The 15,153-nt window shown below is 37.6% G+C and overlaps 2 protein-coding genes across 5 annotated transcripts in view; both read left to right on the top strand.

Annotated features, from left to right (window-relative positions):
* GRM1 (glutamate metabotropic receptor 1) overlaps positions 1-15,153 on the top strand; it is a 440,038-nt gene that overhangs the window by 168,219 nt on the left and 256,666 nt on the right. The gene's annotated exons all lie outside the window — the stretch shown is intronic.
* On the top strand, positions 8,528-9,772 carry LOC111528140 (heterogeneous nuclear ribonucleoprotein A1-like). Its single transcript, XM_023194787.3, has one exon. It carries the CDS (start codon positions 8,573-8,575, stop codon positions 9,533-9,535), a length of 963 nt encoding a protein of 320 aa, XP_023050555.2. The 5' UTR covers positions 8,528-8,572; the 3' UTR covers positions 9,536-9,772.

The following is a 15,153-nucleotide window of genomic DNA, read 5'->3' on the forward strand; positions in this document are numbered from 1 at the left end:
AGTGATGATGAGCATTTTTTCATGTGTCTGTTGGCTGTATGAATGTCTTCTTTTGAGAAATGTCTGTTCATGTCCTTTCCCCACTTTTGGATGGGGTTGTTTGTTTTTTTCTTGTATATTTGTTTGAGTTCTTTGTAGATTCTGGATATTAGCCCTTTGTCAGATGAGTAGATTGCAAAAATTTTCTCCCATTCTGTAGGTTGCCTGTTCACTCTGATGGTAGTTTCTTTTGCTGTGCAGAAGCTCTTTAGTTTAATTAGATCCCATTTGTCATTTTTGGCTTTTGCTGCCATTGCTTTTGGTGTTTTAGACATGAAGTCCTTGCCCATGCCTATGTCCTGAATGGTACTACCTAGATTTTCTTCTAGGGTTTTTATGGTAATAGGTCCAACATTTAAGTCTCTAATCTATCTTGAATTAATCTTCGTATAAGGAGTAAGGAAAGGATCCAGTTTCAGCTTTCTACTTCTGGCTAGCCAATTTTCCCAGCACCATTTATTAAATAGGGAATCCTTTCCCCATTTCTTGTTTCTCTCAGGTTTGTCAAAGATCAGATGGCTGTAGATGTGTGGTATTATTTCTGAGTGGCACATATACACCATGGAATACTATGCAGCCATAAAAAAGGATGAGTTTGCGTCCTTTGTAGGGACATGGATGCAGCTGGAAACCATCATTCTTAGCAAACTATCACAAGAAGAGAAAACCAAACACCGCATGTTCTCACTCATAGGTGGGAACTGAACAATGAGTTCACTTGGACTCGGGAAGGGGAGCATCACACACTGGGGCCTATCATGGGGAGGGGGGAGGGGGGAGGGATTGCACTGGGGAGTTATACCTGATATAAATGATGAATTGATGGGTGCTGACGAGTTGATGGGTGCAGCACACCAACATAGCACAGGTATACATATGTAACAAACCTGCATGTTATGCACATGTACCCTAGAACTTAAAGTATAATTTAAAAAAAAATATATATGTATATATATAACCCCTATAGCCATAGCCCAATGTACATATAGTGCGAACAGTAAATAAATCATTGTGGGTTTAAATCACTAAAATGTTGTGGGTGTTTGTTACCAAAAACTAATTTAGCACATTTTGATTGACATAGACATTTGTACAAGAAAAGCAGGCAGCTGTAACAACAACAAAAAAAACTATGATCTGTGGTTTTGCAATTAAGCAGTAGGTAGGGAAGAAACTGTTATCAGTTAAGCAGTAGGAAAACATCTAGTAAAACTATTAACATTTAGTAAGTTGGTAAACAGACCATGTACCCAGTAAACTCATGACTCTCAGAAAAGAGGCTAAGAAACAGTATCTGTGTTGTGTAGGTACCTATTGGCTGCATTTGGCAAGGGGTTACAAGAAATTTGGTCAGAAAACAAAAAGGTTTGGAATTAAGAATGAAAAAGAAATCTGTGTCCTTGAATTCAGTAATACAGAGACAACTGATTCCCAGCCCAAACAGCAAAAATATAAAATTCATAGTCTTTGAACAACAAACGCAAAGTAAAATCAGTCTTAGAGACAATGGTCATATTAAGAGTTTATCTAGGCTACTGGGAAGGCTGAGGCAGGAGAATGGCGTGAACCTGGGAGGTGCGGCTTGCAGTGAGTCTAGATTATGCCACTGCACTCCAGCCTGGGTGACTGAGAGAGACTCCATCTCAAACAAAACAAAACAAAACAAAACAAAACCAAAGAGTATATCTGTAAGCCAGATGTGATTGCTCATGCCTGGAATCCCAACACTTTGGGAGGCCAAAGTGGGTGGATCACTTGAGGTCAGGAGTTCGAGACCAGCCTGGCCAACATGGTGAAACCCCATTGCTACTAAAAAATAATAATTAAAAAAAAAAAAAAAACACAAAATGTATTTTTTAAAAAAGTGTCTGTAATCTCAGCTACTCGGGAGGCTGATGCAGGAGAATCACTTGAACCCAGGAGGTGTAGGTTATAGTGAGCCAAGATCTCACCACTGTACCTCAGCCTGGGTGACAGAGCAAGACTCCGTCTCAAAATTAGAAAAACAAAAAGAAAGAAAGAAAAAGTATGCATATAGCACTAAGTGGATGAGGTATCTCAGAGTGAGATCTAACTAAAGGTATGCGTCCCAGAAAATGAGCTTAACGGGATTACTCTCCTCTAAGCCTAAGTGGCTCAAAGTATCTGTGATGGACAATAGTTAGAGATATGTGGATAAGCAAATTATAGAGTATAGCTGTCCTAAGAAATGTATTTTAAGAAGAACAGTGGGTGGGATTTCTAGCATCAAATGCTGATTGGAATCAAATAGGTAGGACACCCACAAAGTTTTCAGAGAATTTTACTCCCAAATCACCACAAATCACCAATCTGGACTGAAATAGAATGCCACTGATCTGGGTTTAAATTAATCCTTGAGCTGTCAGTCATCTGTAAGCAGAAAGTGGATGTGGAAACCTGCTCAGGCCTGAAAGAAGGCTTATTTTCCAATACCAGTTTTTCAGAGATGCCTATGAAGGGTAGCAGAAAGGAAGGAATCTTTCAGAGAGTCACAGAGAGCAAAGGACAAGGGAGCTACTTCCAGGTAGCGAAATCAGGGCCTCTGCAAGGAATATTTCCCAACCTCAAGGTTGGCAGCTTTCACAATCTTGGCTGTATAGCACAGCGCAATTGCTCTGGACCAGACTAGCCCCATGTTCTTTTATTATTCTTTTTCCAAAGTGGAATGCTTATTCAAATTATCCTCTTCTACTTTGGTCAGTGTATATTGGACTGTGAGAGAAAGTTAATGTGCATTTTTAATTCATATGTGTTAAGATCATAAAAGGGTTATATTCAGACCTGATACTAAGGCTACTGCACATCATCCAGATGTCATGATCTAGAAGATTTATGCTGTCACTGAGTGGTACTTTTGGGTTACCTCCTTTTGAAAGAGGTTAATGTATTGTGCACATGGAAATAAAAATAAGCTGACCATTTGTTGACCATATATTACATGTTTGTTACTAATATTTTACTGGAGAATGAATATTTCTTGTTCTCCACGTTTCAGTACACATGGCACTATTTCATTTCCTTTCCATAAAATAAAGTTTATCAAGTGAAATGTGGGTGGAAGTTATGTAGTCTTTTTAAGGTAAAGGTTTTTAAGGGAAATACTTTAATTGACACATTCCTTTCTTGTCTCCATGTTAAAGAGCAATCTTGTTGATCATGAAGGCCTCATCAGGCTATATCCCTGCATGAGGATGAGATGAAGCAGAGCCCCACACACCTGAGATGATATATAACATGAAAAATAAATAAATATTTATCAATTTAAATTTCTAGAATGTTAAGATTGTTTTTTATTGCAGCATAGCATAGCCTATCAGACTAATATGAGATAGAGAGGTATAGGAAATCTGTGCTTTGCTTTCCACAGAACTAATAAAAATTCAGTTAATGGTACTGAATTTATGCAGGCATTTTAGTGTTAAGTAACAAAACTCTGACTCAAGGAGAATAAAATTTAGTACATTATCACAGCAGTCCATGAGGTCCATTCAGATAATCCACAGATAGTTAATTTAAAAAACAGAAAAAAAGATACCAGTCACAATTAGAGGATTTCTCAGTATTGTAAACAACAGAATAGACTATCTCAGAAGGAAGTGAGTTTCCAATCAAGCAAAAATAGAATAAACATGTTTGGGAAGTTGAAGAGACAGTGCTTCTTCCGGAGGGAAATTAAGTGAAATGACCTTTGTGTTTTCTTCTGATTCAGAGATTCTGTGATCATAATTATCTCCCCCTCTGTCTTTTTCAAACTGATTTAAAACAAGATAGGGAAAAGTCAAGTGCCCAGGCTGGACCCAAGATTTATGATCACACTGTTAAACCTTTTTTTATCATTCTGGCAAGTGCTGTCATATGTCCAAGGTGACCCATGTAAATATTGAATTCCTAGCTAAATCCAGCAGGGCTCAGGTTCTACGTTTTACAATGCTTCAGGGTTCTCAGTGGGGAGGAGACCTAGTTAATTGACCACTCCAAGTGTGATTTACAGACTAAGTGGCCTGATTATTGCCATAGTTCCAGAAATACATCTTCCTGTTTTCAGCTGTGTTCCTGTCTTTACAGAAACTGCACAAAGAACTTATAAAAACATGAGGATTTATGCCATATGCAAGAGAGAGAAGTCAGGGTAGATATTGGAACCACCAACATTAGGAGTCAGACTAAGGAGCGGAAACTGATGAAGGAGAGAAACGTACCTGAATTAGACAAGATAAAACCAAGCCATCAGCCTGCACATGAAGGTTCTAGAGAAGAATCACAGAGTTACTTAAGAAAGACACAAAGAACTTTAAGATCATAATACAAGGCATGGAAAAGGAACATAAAGATCATCTATTCGGGCTGCTTTTTTACAGATAGAAACTAAAATTCAGAGCTGTGTTCCCACTCAGGTCCTAGTAGCTGATTTCAAGACTAGTGACTACTGTTTTTATTTTACTGTGTTATGAGTTAATATACTTTCTCTTCTTTCATCACTTTATTTGACCCTCACTGCAATCCTAAGAACTAGGAAGTGGAACAGAAAATGATAATTGTCTCCCAAAATTTATTCTCTTATTCTTAAATAATAAGAGTTCCTAGTTGGGCACATGGACAACCAAAAGAAAGAATAAACTCTTCAATCTCTCATGGAGCTAAATGTGGCATGTTATAACAAAGTTCTTGTCAATGGGATGTGAAGAGAAGTGATAAATATGTAGAACTTTCATGTCCTTCTTTTAAAGGAAGAGGGTCTCCACTTGTCTCCTTTTCTCTTTCCAGTGACTAAACCATAGATGATATGGTAAGCCATCGAACCCTGCAGATGAGAACCAGAGAGGATGATGGAATGACAAATGTGAAGGAGACTGAATCTTTAGAAGACCTCATGAGGTAGAGCTGTTCTACCAGCCCTTAACTGCCTGCCTCCAGATTGTTACGTGTTAGTTTCATTTCTACTGTAGTAACTAAATTCATACCCTAATTCTATGAATTAGGAACAAATTCATAGAATATCTGACAAATTCAACAAATACCTGACAAAGCAGGTTATTTCTGTTACTAATTTTATGAGAAAATATTAATACCCAGTTTTCCTAGGATATTTGATCTTTGGTTAGTGTCTCTATTCAAAGAAAACATCAGTGGAATGTTTTATTGACTTAACCCCCAGTATATATGTCTTGTTTCATGTTGTAAACTACTGCATCTCATTCCACTCCAGTAAAAAAAAAAAAAAAAAAAAAAAGACAATACCTTGTATTCATGGACAGAGATATAGACCAATGGAACAGAACGGAGCCCTCAGAAATAATGCCACACATCTACAACCATCTGATCTTTGACAAACCTGACAAAAACAAGAAATGGGGAAAGGATTCCCTATTTAATAAATGGTGCTGGGAAAATTGGCTAGCCAGAAGTAGAAAGCTGAAACTGGATCCTTTCCTTACTCCTTATACGAAGATTAATTCAAGATGGATTAGAGACTTAAATGTTAGACCTAATACCATAAAAACCCTAGAAGAAAATCTAGGTAGTACCATTCAGGACATAGGCATGGGCAAGGACTTCATGTCTAAAACACCAAAAGCAACAGCAGCAAAAGCCAAAATTGACAAATGGGATCTCATTAAACTAAAGAGCTTCTGCACAGCAAAAGAAACTACCATCAGAGTGAACAGGCAACCTACAGAATGGGAGAAAATTTTTGCAATCTACTCATCTGACAAAGGGCTAATTTCCAGAATCTACAAAGAACTCAAACAAATATACAAGAAAAAAACAAACAACCCCATCCAAAAGTGGGGAAAGGATATGAACAGACATTTCTCAAAAGAAGACATTCATACAGCCAACAGACACATGAAAAAAATGCTCATCATCACTGGCCATCAGAGAAATGCAAATCAAAACCACAATGAGATACCATCTCACACCAGTTAGAATGGCAATCATTAAAAAATCAGGAAACAACAGGTGTTGGAGAGGATGTGGAGAAATAGGAACACTTTTACACTGTTGGTGGGATTGTAAACTAGTTCAACCATTATGGAAAACAGTATGGCAATTCCTCAAGGATCTAGAACTAGATGTACCATATGACCCAGCCATCCCACTACTGGGTATATACCCAAAGGATTATAAATTATTCTACTACAAAGACACATGCACACGTATGTTTATTGCGGCACTATTCACAATAGCAAAGACTTGGAATCAACCCAAATGTCCATCAGTGACAGACTGGATTAAGAAAATATAGGGGTTATATTGTACATTGTCCTAACTCAACTATCTAAGGAGGGAGTCTTCCTATTTGGAGTGCAACTGGGAATCAAGGCAGATGGAAGGGAACTTCAAAGGTCTCTGCCTAGAAATAACAAAAGTCAGTTATATTTACCTTGTATTGGTCAGAGCAAGTCACCTGACCCCATGTGATTTAAAGGGAAGAAGAAATGCAATATTACTATGTATTTAAAAGAAGGAGAACTAGAAATATCGGTTATCAGCGTTAATGATTACCCTGCTTCTTTTAATTTTGATAAAAGTTTGGTCGATTGTCTTTAAGGTCTAGAAGGTCTGAAGCTCTGAAATGCTAGTGTTTGCACAGGTAACAGATAAATGTGATTTCATTATTCAGATGTCTGTAGGGCTAGAATATGTTAATCAACTAACTATAGTAAAATATTTTTATAATATCTGCTAAGTTTCAGAAGAAAAAGATGAATCCATTATAAAATAAATGAAGACTGCATCAAGAATATTTACTTGCTAATACAGACAGAGGATGTTTTGTTTTCCAAATGAGGACATTCATAACTCATGCCATATCATGAAGTTTTTGATCAACTAGAATTTGCTTCTCATTTTCTGCTAACCTCCTTACTTGTATGAGAGGTATGCATTAGGGCACATTTATAAAGATGTCATTTAAGTGTCCTAGAACTTTTAAAATTTGTGATGGGAAAATATCATATTCTTTTAAATGATCTATGGTACTCATCAATGCACCAAGTAGAGGGGAGGTGAAGACATATTTCACAGACAACAACAAAAATGAATGTTTTCTTATTACTGGGTTATTTTAATTGAAATATGATTCATATTTGCTAACAAGAAGACAAATATATACAACAACTCTGTACAAAATGTATATACATAATTAGCTATTTTGCTTTTTTATAAAACAACACAAACAACAAAAAAGTAAAACAGTACAAAAGAAGCCAAATGAATAGATGAGGTTTTGGAAATAATTTTCTATGATCAGTAAAGACAACCAGGCAAATGCAGCATTGCATGAGGTCTAGTAGAATAGTTGTTTATTTATTATTATTTATGTTCTTATTCTATGGTTAAAAAGCTCTCAAAACTGAATATCCAGTTGGTAAAATAGCAAGCCTTTGTCCTGTGCAGAGTGCTTTCTTTGTAAGACTAAGGTTCATTATGTTTATCTCTGCACATAATTATCACAGTCATTTAAAGTGTTTCAAAAAATGATTAATTTTCTCTTACAGCTACCATATATTATAGAATTAACAGGAATCTCAAAAACTCCTGTGGTCACTGTACCACTGGGATGACAGAAACAGCCTTTTCTCTGATTTTCTTTCTTCCAGACATCTTTTCTTTCAAATCCATCCTTTATTCCACTGTTAAATCATTCTGTCTACACATCCTTTTTCCTAAAAATCCTTCTTTGTCAATATGAGTTCAAGACACAAACAACTTTGATGCCCTATTTTTTATAGGATACAGTCTAGATCTCTTGTAGTAGCACTCAGGTCCTTCACGGATGTTATAACCATTGCTTTTCTCTTCCAAGAGAATAGCAATTCTCTATTGCCTTTCTCTTCCAAGAGAATAACAATTATCTATTGCTTCCTCAATTGCCACAGGCATCCCATTTCTGGACTGAAATATTGTACCTTCCCTTGCAATTTGTACTAAGACTCAAAATTCAAGAAGACTGTCGTGAATATTATCCTACTCTTAAATTTTAATGTCAGAATGTTTAATTCTCCCATAATCCAATAACTTAAACATCCCCAATTATTAAATAATGAGACGATTTCATAAGCCAAAGAATACATTTTTAAATTTCTTCACCGGACCAAGCTTACAGTGAATGCTGATGAAACGTTTGCTAGTTTGTTTGGCCATGTAACATTGGCTTATTTTCCATCTCCCAGCAAATTCATAAATTAGCCACCAAATTAGACTACCCATTTAATTTCTCATTCTCTAGAACCAGAAACTCTTTTAAATCTAGAACTTGCTGCCTCACTTTCAAACAACAATAGTAGTTACACATTCCTTTTTTCTCTGGCTTTCTGCCCTCACGTTTTTATCAGTTTTCTTATTTGTTCATTCACAATTCAATTGTTGAAAACATAGTCTATGCTAGGCTACTGTGCTAAATAAAAGCTGGGGATGGAGAAACTATCTTTGCTCTTAAAGAGTCCATAATGTGGCCCGTGGACGCCGCTGAAGAAGCATCGTTAAAGTCTCTCTTCTCCCTGCCGTCATGTCTAAGTCAGAGTCTCCTAAAGAGCCCGAACAGCTGAGGAAGCTCTTCATTGGAGGGCTGAGCTTTGAAACAACCGATGAGAGCCTGAGGAGCCATTTTGAGCAATGGGGAATGCGCACGGTCTGTGTGGTAATGAGAGACCCAAACACCAAGCGTTCCAAGGGCTTTGGGTTTGTCACATATGCCACTGTGGAGGAGGTGGATGCAGCTATGAATGCAAGGCTACACAAGGTGGACGGAAGAGTTGTGGAACCAAAGAGAGCTGTCTCAAAAGAAGATTCTCAAAGACCAGGTGCCCATTTAACTGTGAAAAAGATATTTGTTGGTGGCATTAAAGAAGACACTGAAGAACATCACCTAAGAGATTATTTTGAACAGTATGGGAAAATTGAAGTGATTGAAATCATGACTGACCGAGGCAGTGGCAAGAAAAGGGGATTTGCCTTTGTAACCTTTGACGACCATGACTCCGTGGATAAGATTGTCATTCAGAAATACCATACTGTGAATGGCCACAACTGTGAAGTTAGGAAAGCCCTGTCAAAGCAAGAGATGGCTAGTGCTTCATCCAGCCAAAGAGGTCGAAGTGGTTCTGGAAACTTTGGTGGTGGTCGTGGAGGTGGTTTCGGTGGGAATGACAACTTCGGTTGTGGAGGAAACTTCAGTGGTCGTGGTGGCTTTGGTGGCAGCCATGGTGGTGGTGGATATGGTGGCAGTGGGGATGGCTATAATGGATTTGGTAATGATGGAAGCAATTTTGGAGGTGGTGGAAGCTACAATGATTTTGGCAATTACAACAATCAGTTTTCAAATTTTGGACCCATGAAGGGAGGAAATTTTGGAGGCAGAAGCTCTGACCCTTATGGTGGTGGAGGCCAATACTTTGTAAAACCACGAAACCAAGGTGGCTATGGCGGTTCCAGCAGCAGCAGTAGTTATGGCAGTGGCAGACGATTTTAATTAGGAAACAAAGCTTAGCGGGAGAGGAGAGCCAGAGAAGTGACAGGGAAGCTACAGGTTACAACAGATTTGTGAACTCCGCCAAGCACAGTGGTGGCAGGGCCTAGCTGCTACAAAGGAGACATGTTTTAGACAAATACTCATGTGTATGGGCAAAAAACTCAAGGACTGTATTTGTGACTAATTGTATAACAGGTTATTTTAGTTTCTGTTCTGTGGAAAGTGTAAAGCATTCCAACAAAGGGTTTTAATGTAGATTTTTTTTTTTTTTTTTTGCACCCATGCTGTTGATTGCTAAATGTAATAGTCTGATCGTGACGCTGAATAAATGTCTTTTTTTTAATGTGCTGTGGAAAGTTAGTCTACTCTGAAGCCATCTTGGTAAATTTCCCCAACAGTGTGAAGTTAGAATTCCTTCAGGGTGATGCCAGGTTCTATTTGGAATTTATATACAACCTGCTTGGGTGGAGAAGCCATTGTCTTCGGAAACCTTGGTGTAGTTGAACTGATAGTTACTGTTGTGACCTGAAGTTCACCATTAAAAGGGATTACCCAAGCAAAATCATGGAATTACTGGTTATATAAAAGTGATTGTTGGCACATCCTATGCAATATATCTAAATTGAATAATGGTACCAGATAAAATTATAGATGGGAATGAAGCTTGTGTATCATCCATTATCATGTGTAATCAGTAAATGATTTAATTCTCAAAAAAAAAAAAAAAAAGAGTCCATAATGTAGTAGTGAGAGAGAAGCTAAATCAATATGCACAATAATGTTATGAGTGTTTAGACTAAAGTACAATTGAGTATAGTGGGAAACATTTGAAATAATTCCAAAGCTCCTACTGCTTAATTGTTGATTTTTTTCCCCCTAAGTATCATTTTCTCATTGTTTCACTTCATTAAATAAACTTTTTCATGCCTCTTAAGCCTGAAGATCTTTGATCTGGTTCCTATGCAATGGATTATTTTTCCTGTTTTCCTCAGTGACCTGGCCTGCTTTTTGCTTTCTGTGGGATTCCCGCCATCTTTTTGAGCCTCGCTCAGCTCTGGGTTAAGCCACTATGACATCCTGCTGCTTTTTCCATCTGTCTATAAATTCTGTAGCAATTCCTATTCTGATTCTAAGTATGAGCCTAATGCAATGAGTGAATTGACTTCTTCGATTCTCTTGCCTCTGAACTCTTTTTTCATGTAGTGCTTTCTGTGAGCATTCTGGTCTGTCGACCTGAAATATTGAAACTTCCACTTCCTGCTCTCAGACTCTCAAGTAAAAGAAAAGATGTTTTCATATCATCGTCATAATGCTTCACATGTTAGAAGTCTTTATATATCTCAAAGTCATTTACATTTTCCTCATTAATAAAAACCTTCAGTACAAGTGAAGACAGGCACTTAGTTGCAGTGTTGTAGTTAGTAGGAGAGTTAGGATTTAAATCCAGGGGTTCTGATTTTAAGCTGTGTGAATCTACCACATTCTCTGCAGAAGCAGCGTCATGGCTCTTTCCACTACGGTTCTATCTGCTGTGAAAACCTTCTCTAGATATTGACCTTCCACTGAGGTAGCATAAATCTTTCTTCCACTAATAACACATACAATTTCTGGATACATTTTAATTAATCAAATTCTCACTGTTAAATAAAGGAAGGGAAATTCCATGGTGCCAAAGTCAAAAGGAAATCTAAAACCAGAATTCTACGTTAGAGTGTTTTGCTTTGGCAGCTCAAAGATGGGAAGGCAGGAATGTTAGATTAAGTTCGGATGTAGGGCCTTGCGGTTGTTGAATGGAGTTCAGTATCCACTGGGGAACAGAATCTGTGACCTTGGATTCAATTGAATAAATGGGAATGAATAACAGTGCTAAAGCTGGAACTTTACAAGAAATGGAGTAAAAGAGGAAGCAGGGAAAATTTTCACATCTGCCTGGCAAGCAATAAAGAACTTGACTCTACCAAAATCTTAGGTGGGAAATAAAATTTTCCAGTGAAAAGCTGAAATCCTAGGCCAGAGCCACAAATGAGCATGGAGTCTAAAGTTAGTTTATAAATGTTTTGTTAGACTCCTTAAGCCAAGCTATTAATTTTAAACCATTTTGAACAGTAAACATCCTGGGAATGTTAAGAAAGCAAAGATGAAACAATTATGTAATAACCAAACTGGGGTACATGAGATTCTTAAGGGAAAAGTGTTTCACTAAAAATGAGCTCATGAGAAAAAGTAGAAAGCACATGAGGTGATATCACACCTTGAGGGAGTCTGTCAACATGAACTCAGGAGGAGAAGCTCTCTCAAAACTGGAGATGATGGAACAACTATAAAAAGGCTAGGTAATATTTACTGTTGAAGTAAGTTAAAAAGTAAAAAGAGGAATAGAATCACAAATAATAAGAAAATACAATGTTTGCTCACCATGTTTTGTTGTTTTTACCTCTTCAATAGTTTTTTGGCTCTGTCTCCTCATCTCCATCACCATTGCCACTACTTCAGTTCAGGCCTTCACCTCCTAATTGACTTTCTTGGCTCAGCATTGCAATTTTCTCTTTCCCCAATCTTGTTTGCATTCCCACTTGTTCTTCACATTGCTATATCAAAACACATCATCCCTCTGATTTATATATTAGAGGCTGATTTTAGTCTTTGGGATGTAGTTCAAGCTCCTTGGCATTGTATTCATAGCTCCTTAAGATTGGACCCTAGATCACCTCTTCAATATCATCACACAGCTGCCTCATCCTCCATGCACTTGCCATTCTCTCTCTCTCACCTCTGTGCCTTTGCATGCTCTATCTCTGCTGTTTGGAAAGGTCTCCAAGTCCCCTTTGCCTAAGTCAGTTCCCCTTTCAGGAAGCTTCATTGATTCATCTTCTCCACAGCCTCTTTCTTAGCCTGGATTCTTCCTTAGTCTGGATTCCTTAGTCTGGATTCTTCCTTAGTCTGGATTCTTGCCTTGGTGCCCCCATTCCTTTCAGTCTCTCCATCTATAGCATCTGGTACATTCTCTGTCATGGCATTACCATGGGTGTCATGGTAGGCATGGTAGACTGTGCCAGCCACAGTGTCTGGCACTGTGATGAAGCCTGTGCTATTATTGAGTGAGGTGGTTTATTGGATGGTTTCCTCTGAGGTGATTCCTCTCTGTTTAACCCTATTACTGATTGGATTTCCAACTTAAGCTGAAGACTTTCTCAGCTGTCTTTCTTAAGTATTAAAAGTGGATTTGATTTGCTTCTAAGAATCCTCTGCCCCTAGTTTCAGGGTCACATCACTGCCCCTTTATGCTCCTCTACATGGGATCACACTTGATAGTTTTACCTAAATAATTACCTAAAGGGAGAAAATATTGAATCCTCTCTGTTTTCTATCTTGTTTCTTTAATTAATCTTTTTGTTTTGTGTAATCTCTTTTGCTTTCCCAATTTCTCTTCTTTTTTTCAGATATTTTCTTCATTCCTGTATGCATCTTTGATTGGATCTTTTCTGTTTCCTTTCTTTCATGCTGACACTAAAAACAATCTTATCACCTTTTGTTCTTTCCTGTTAGTCAATATCTGGTCCATGACAGATTAACGTTGACAAGCTTTTGTGCTGAATATAAATGGTTTCTCTGTGTTTAGAAGGGAGCACATAGCACACAAACAAGCTGGGGAAAGGACTATTTATCACAGAAGAAGTTGGAAAAATTGGGATAAACATATTGATCTATTGCAATCTTTTGTTTGTGCTAAGACCAAGTAAGTAATTATTCAGACTACTTACCAACCTCTTCACACTTTAAGATTGCTTAACTTTCAAGGTAAAGAAATTTTATTGTGGTCTAAGACAATTTCCAAATGCTAGCATTCACTTACTGAAAAGGGGAATGTCTGTGGAATAATAATGTTCTGCCATCCTCCTTTTAATGAGAATGTTCTGCCATCCTCCTTTTAATGGTCATCCTCCTTGAAATAAATATATCATAACATCTACATGACAGTATATTGAAATAGGAGAAATGGGGTTATTATCTGGGTTTTTTAATTAGCACAACCAAATTGGAGAACAATAATGGGACATACATGGAAGAAAATGTTATCCTGGTTAAAGAAGCTGGGCATTAAAATCTACAAAACTGGGTTAGAATTCTGGTTCTGTAATTTATTAGGCACTTGGCCTTGGACAAAACCTCAGGATCCTCATATGTCAATTTGGATAAGGATTAAAAAGAACAATGTAGTATTTAGCACAGTTCCTGGCATATAAAATACCCGATATATGTAAGTATAAAATTAAAATAATGATTGTCATTGGCTTATCTCTGTCATCCTCCTGTTCCCTTCATTATTGTCATCCAACTTAAATGCCGACTTTCAAAATTCTCACTATTCTTACTCTTTTTAAACCAGTACCCAGTACTTTTAAACTGTGTTGTGACTCATTGGTGGGTTATGAAGTCAATTTATTGATCTATATTTTAAAATGTAATACAACAGAAAATATTAGAGTGAATTGCACGTACTAGCAAAAAGTAATTTTGTGAAACTTTTTAGTTATACATATGATCTGACTGACATTTTAAACAGGCTCTTCTGCCTGCTATATAGACTATGGACTCTAGGTGGGCACAGCTGGAAGAAGGAGCTTTTGCTGTCACCCAAGTGAGTGATAGTGAGGAAGATGACTGGCATGGAAGGAATAGTTGCAGGTGGAAAGTGGCCAGATTATGGATAAACTTCATGGTAGAGGCACCAGGTTTTATTAACTACTGGATGTAAGGTAAGAGTTTTTTGTTGGACCAAACAACTGGAAGAATGAATTTGCCATTTTCTGAGATGGGGACGCCCCTAAGTGGGGTAGGTTTGTGAACTAGAACAGAGAAAGAAAAATTTTGAGTATATTAAATTTAAGATGCCTATTATTATGGATGTGAAGAAGTTAAATAGATAGTTGAATATACAAGTCTCAATTCAAAGGCAAGTTCTGGGCTGAAGAAGCACATTTGGGAGTCATTAGGATATATATATTATTTGAAGTCATGTGTCTGGATGAGATCATCAAGGGTGTGAGTGGAATTTAGGGAAGGGGTGTGGTCCAAAGACTGAACCCTGGGGTACTGTGACAGCTAGACCATGAGAAAATAACTACAAGCAAGTAGAGAGGCTGAGATACTGTAGCCAATGAGCGGGAGATTAACACCTTGGAGAATGTTGTGTCCTGGAGCCGAGTGAAAAAAGTGCAACTGGAGTGAGTGGTCACCTGCGCAAAGGGCTGTCAGTGGATCACCAGGTGGAGATGATGTATTTAGCCACTGATGGTAATTGATGATGCATACAAGCACCATTTTGGTAGGGTGGAAGCAAAAGTGTGAGATACATATTTTTTGTGTGTCAGGTTTTACAATATGAAATTGTTATAATGCAATACATTTTTTGTTCTTACCTTTTTCTTTTAAAATCATATTTTAAAAATACATTCTAGGTCATATGTCTAGGTTATTACGTTTTACTTGTGCATTCTACCGTATTTTTTTTGTTTGTTTTGTTTTTTTGTTTTTTGAGACGTAGTCTCGCTCTGTCGCCCAGGCTGGAGTGCAGCGGCCGGATCTCCGCTCACTGCAAGCTCCGCCTTCCGGGTTTA

This window comes from Piliocolobus tephrosceles, chromosome 5, assembly GCF_002776525.5.
Source record: "Piliocolobus tephrosceles isolate RC106 chromosome 5, ASM277652v3, whole genome shotgun sequence".
NCBI lineage: Eukaryota > Metazoa > Chordata > Mammalia > Primates > Cercopithecidae > Piliocolobus > Piliocolobus tephrosceles.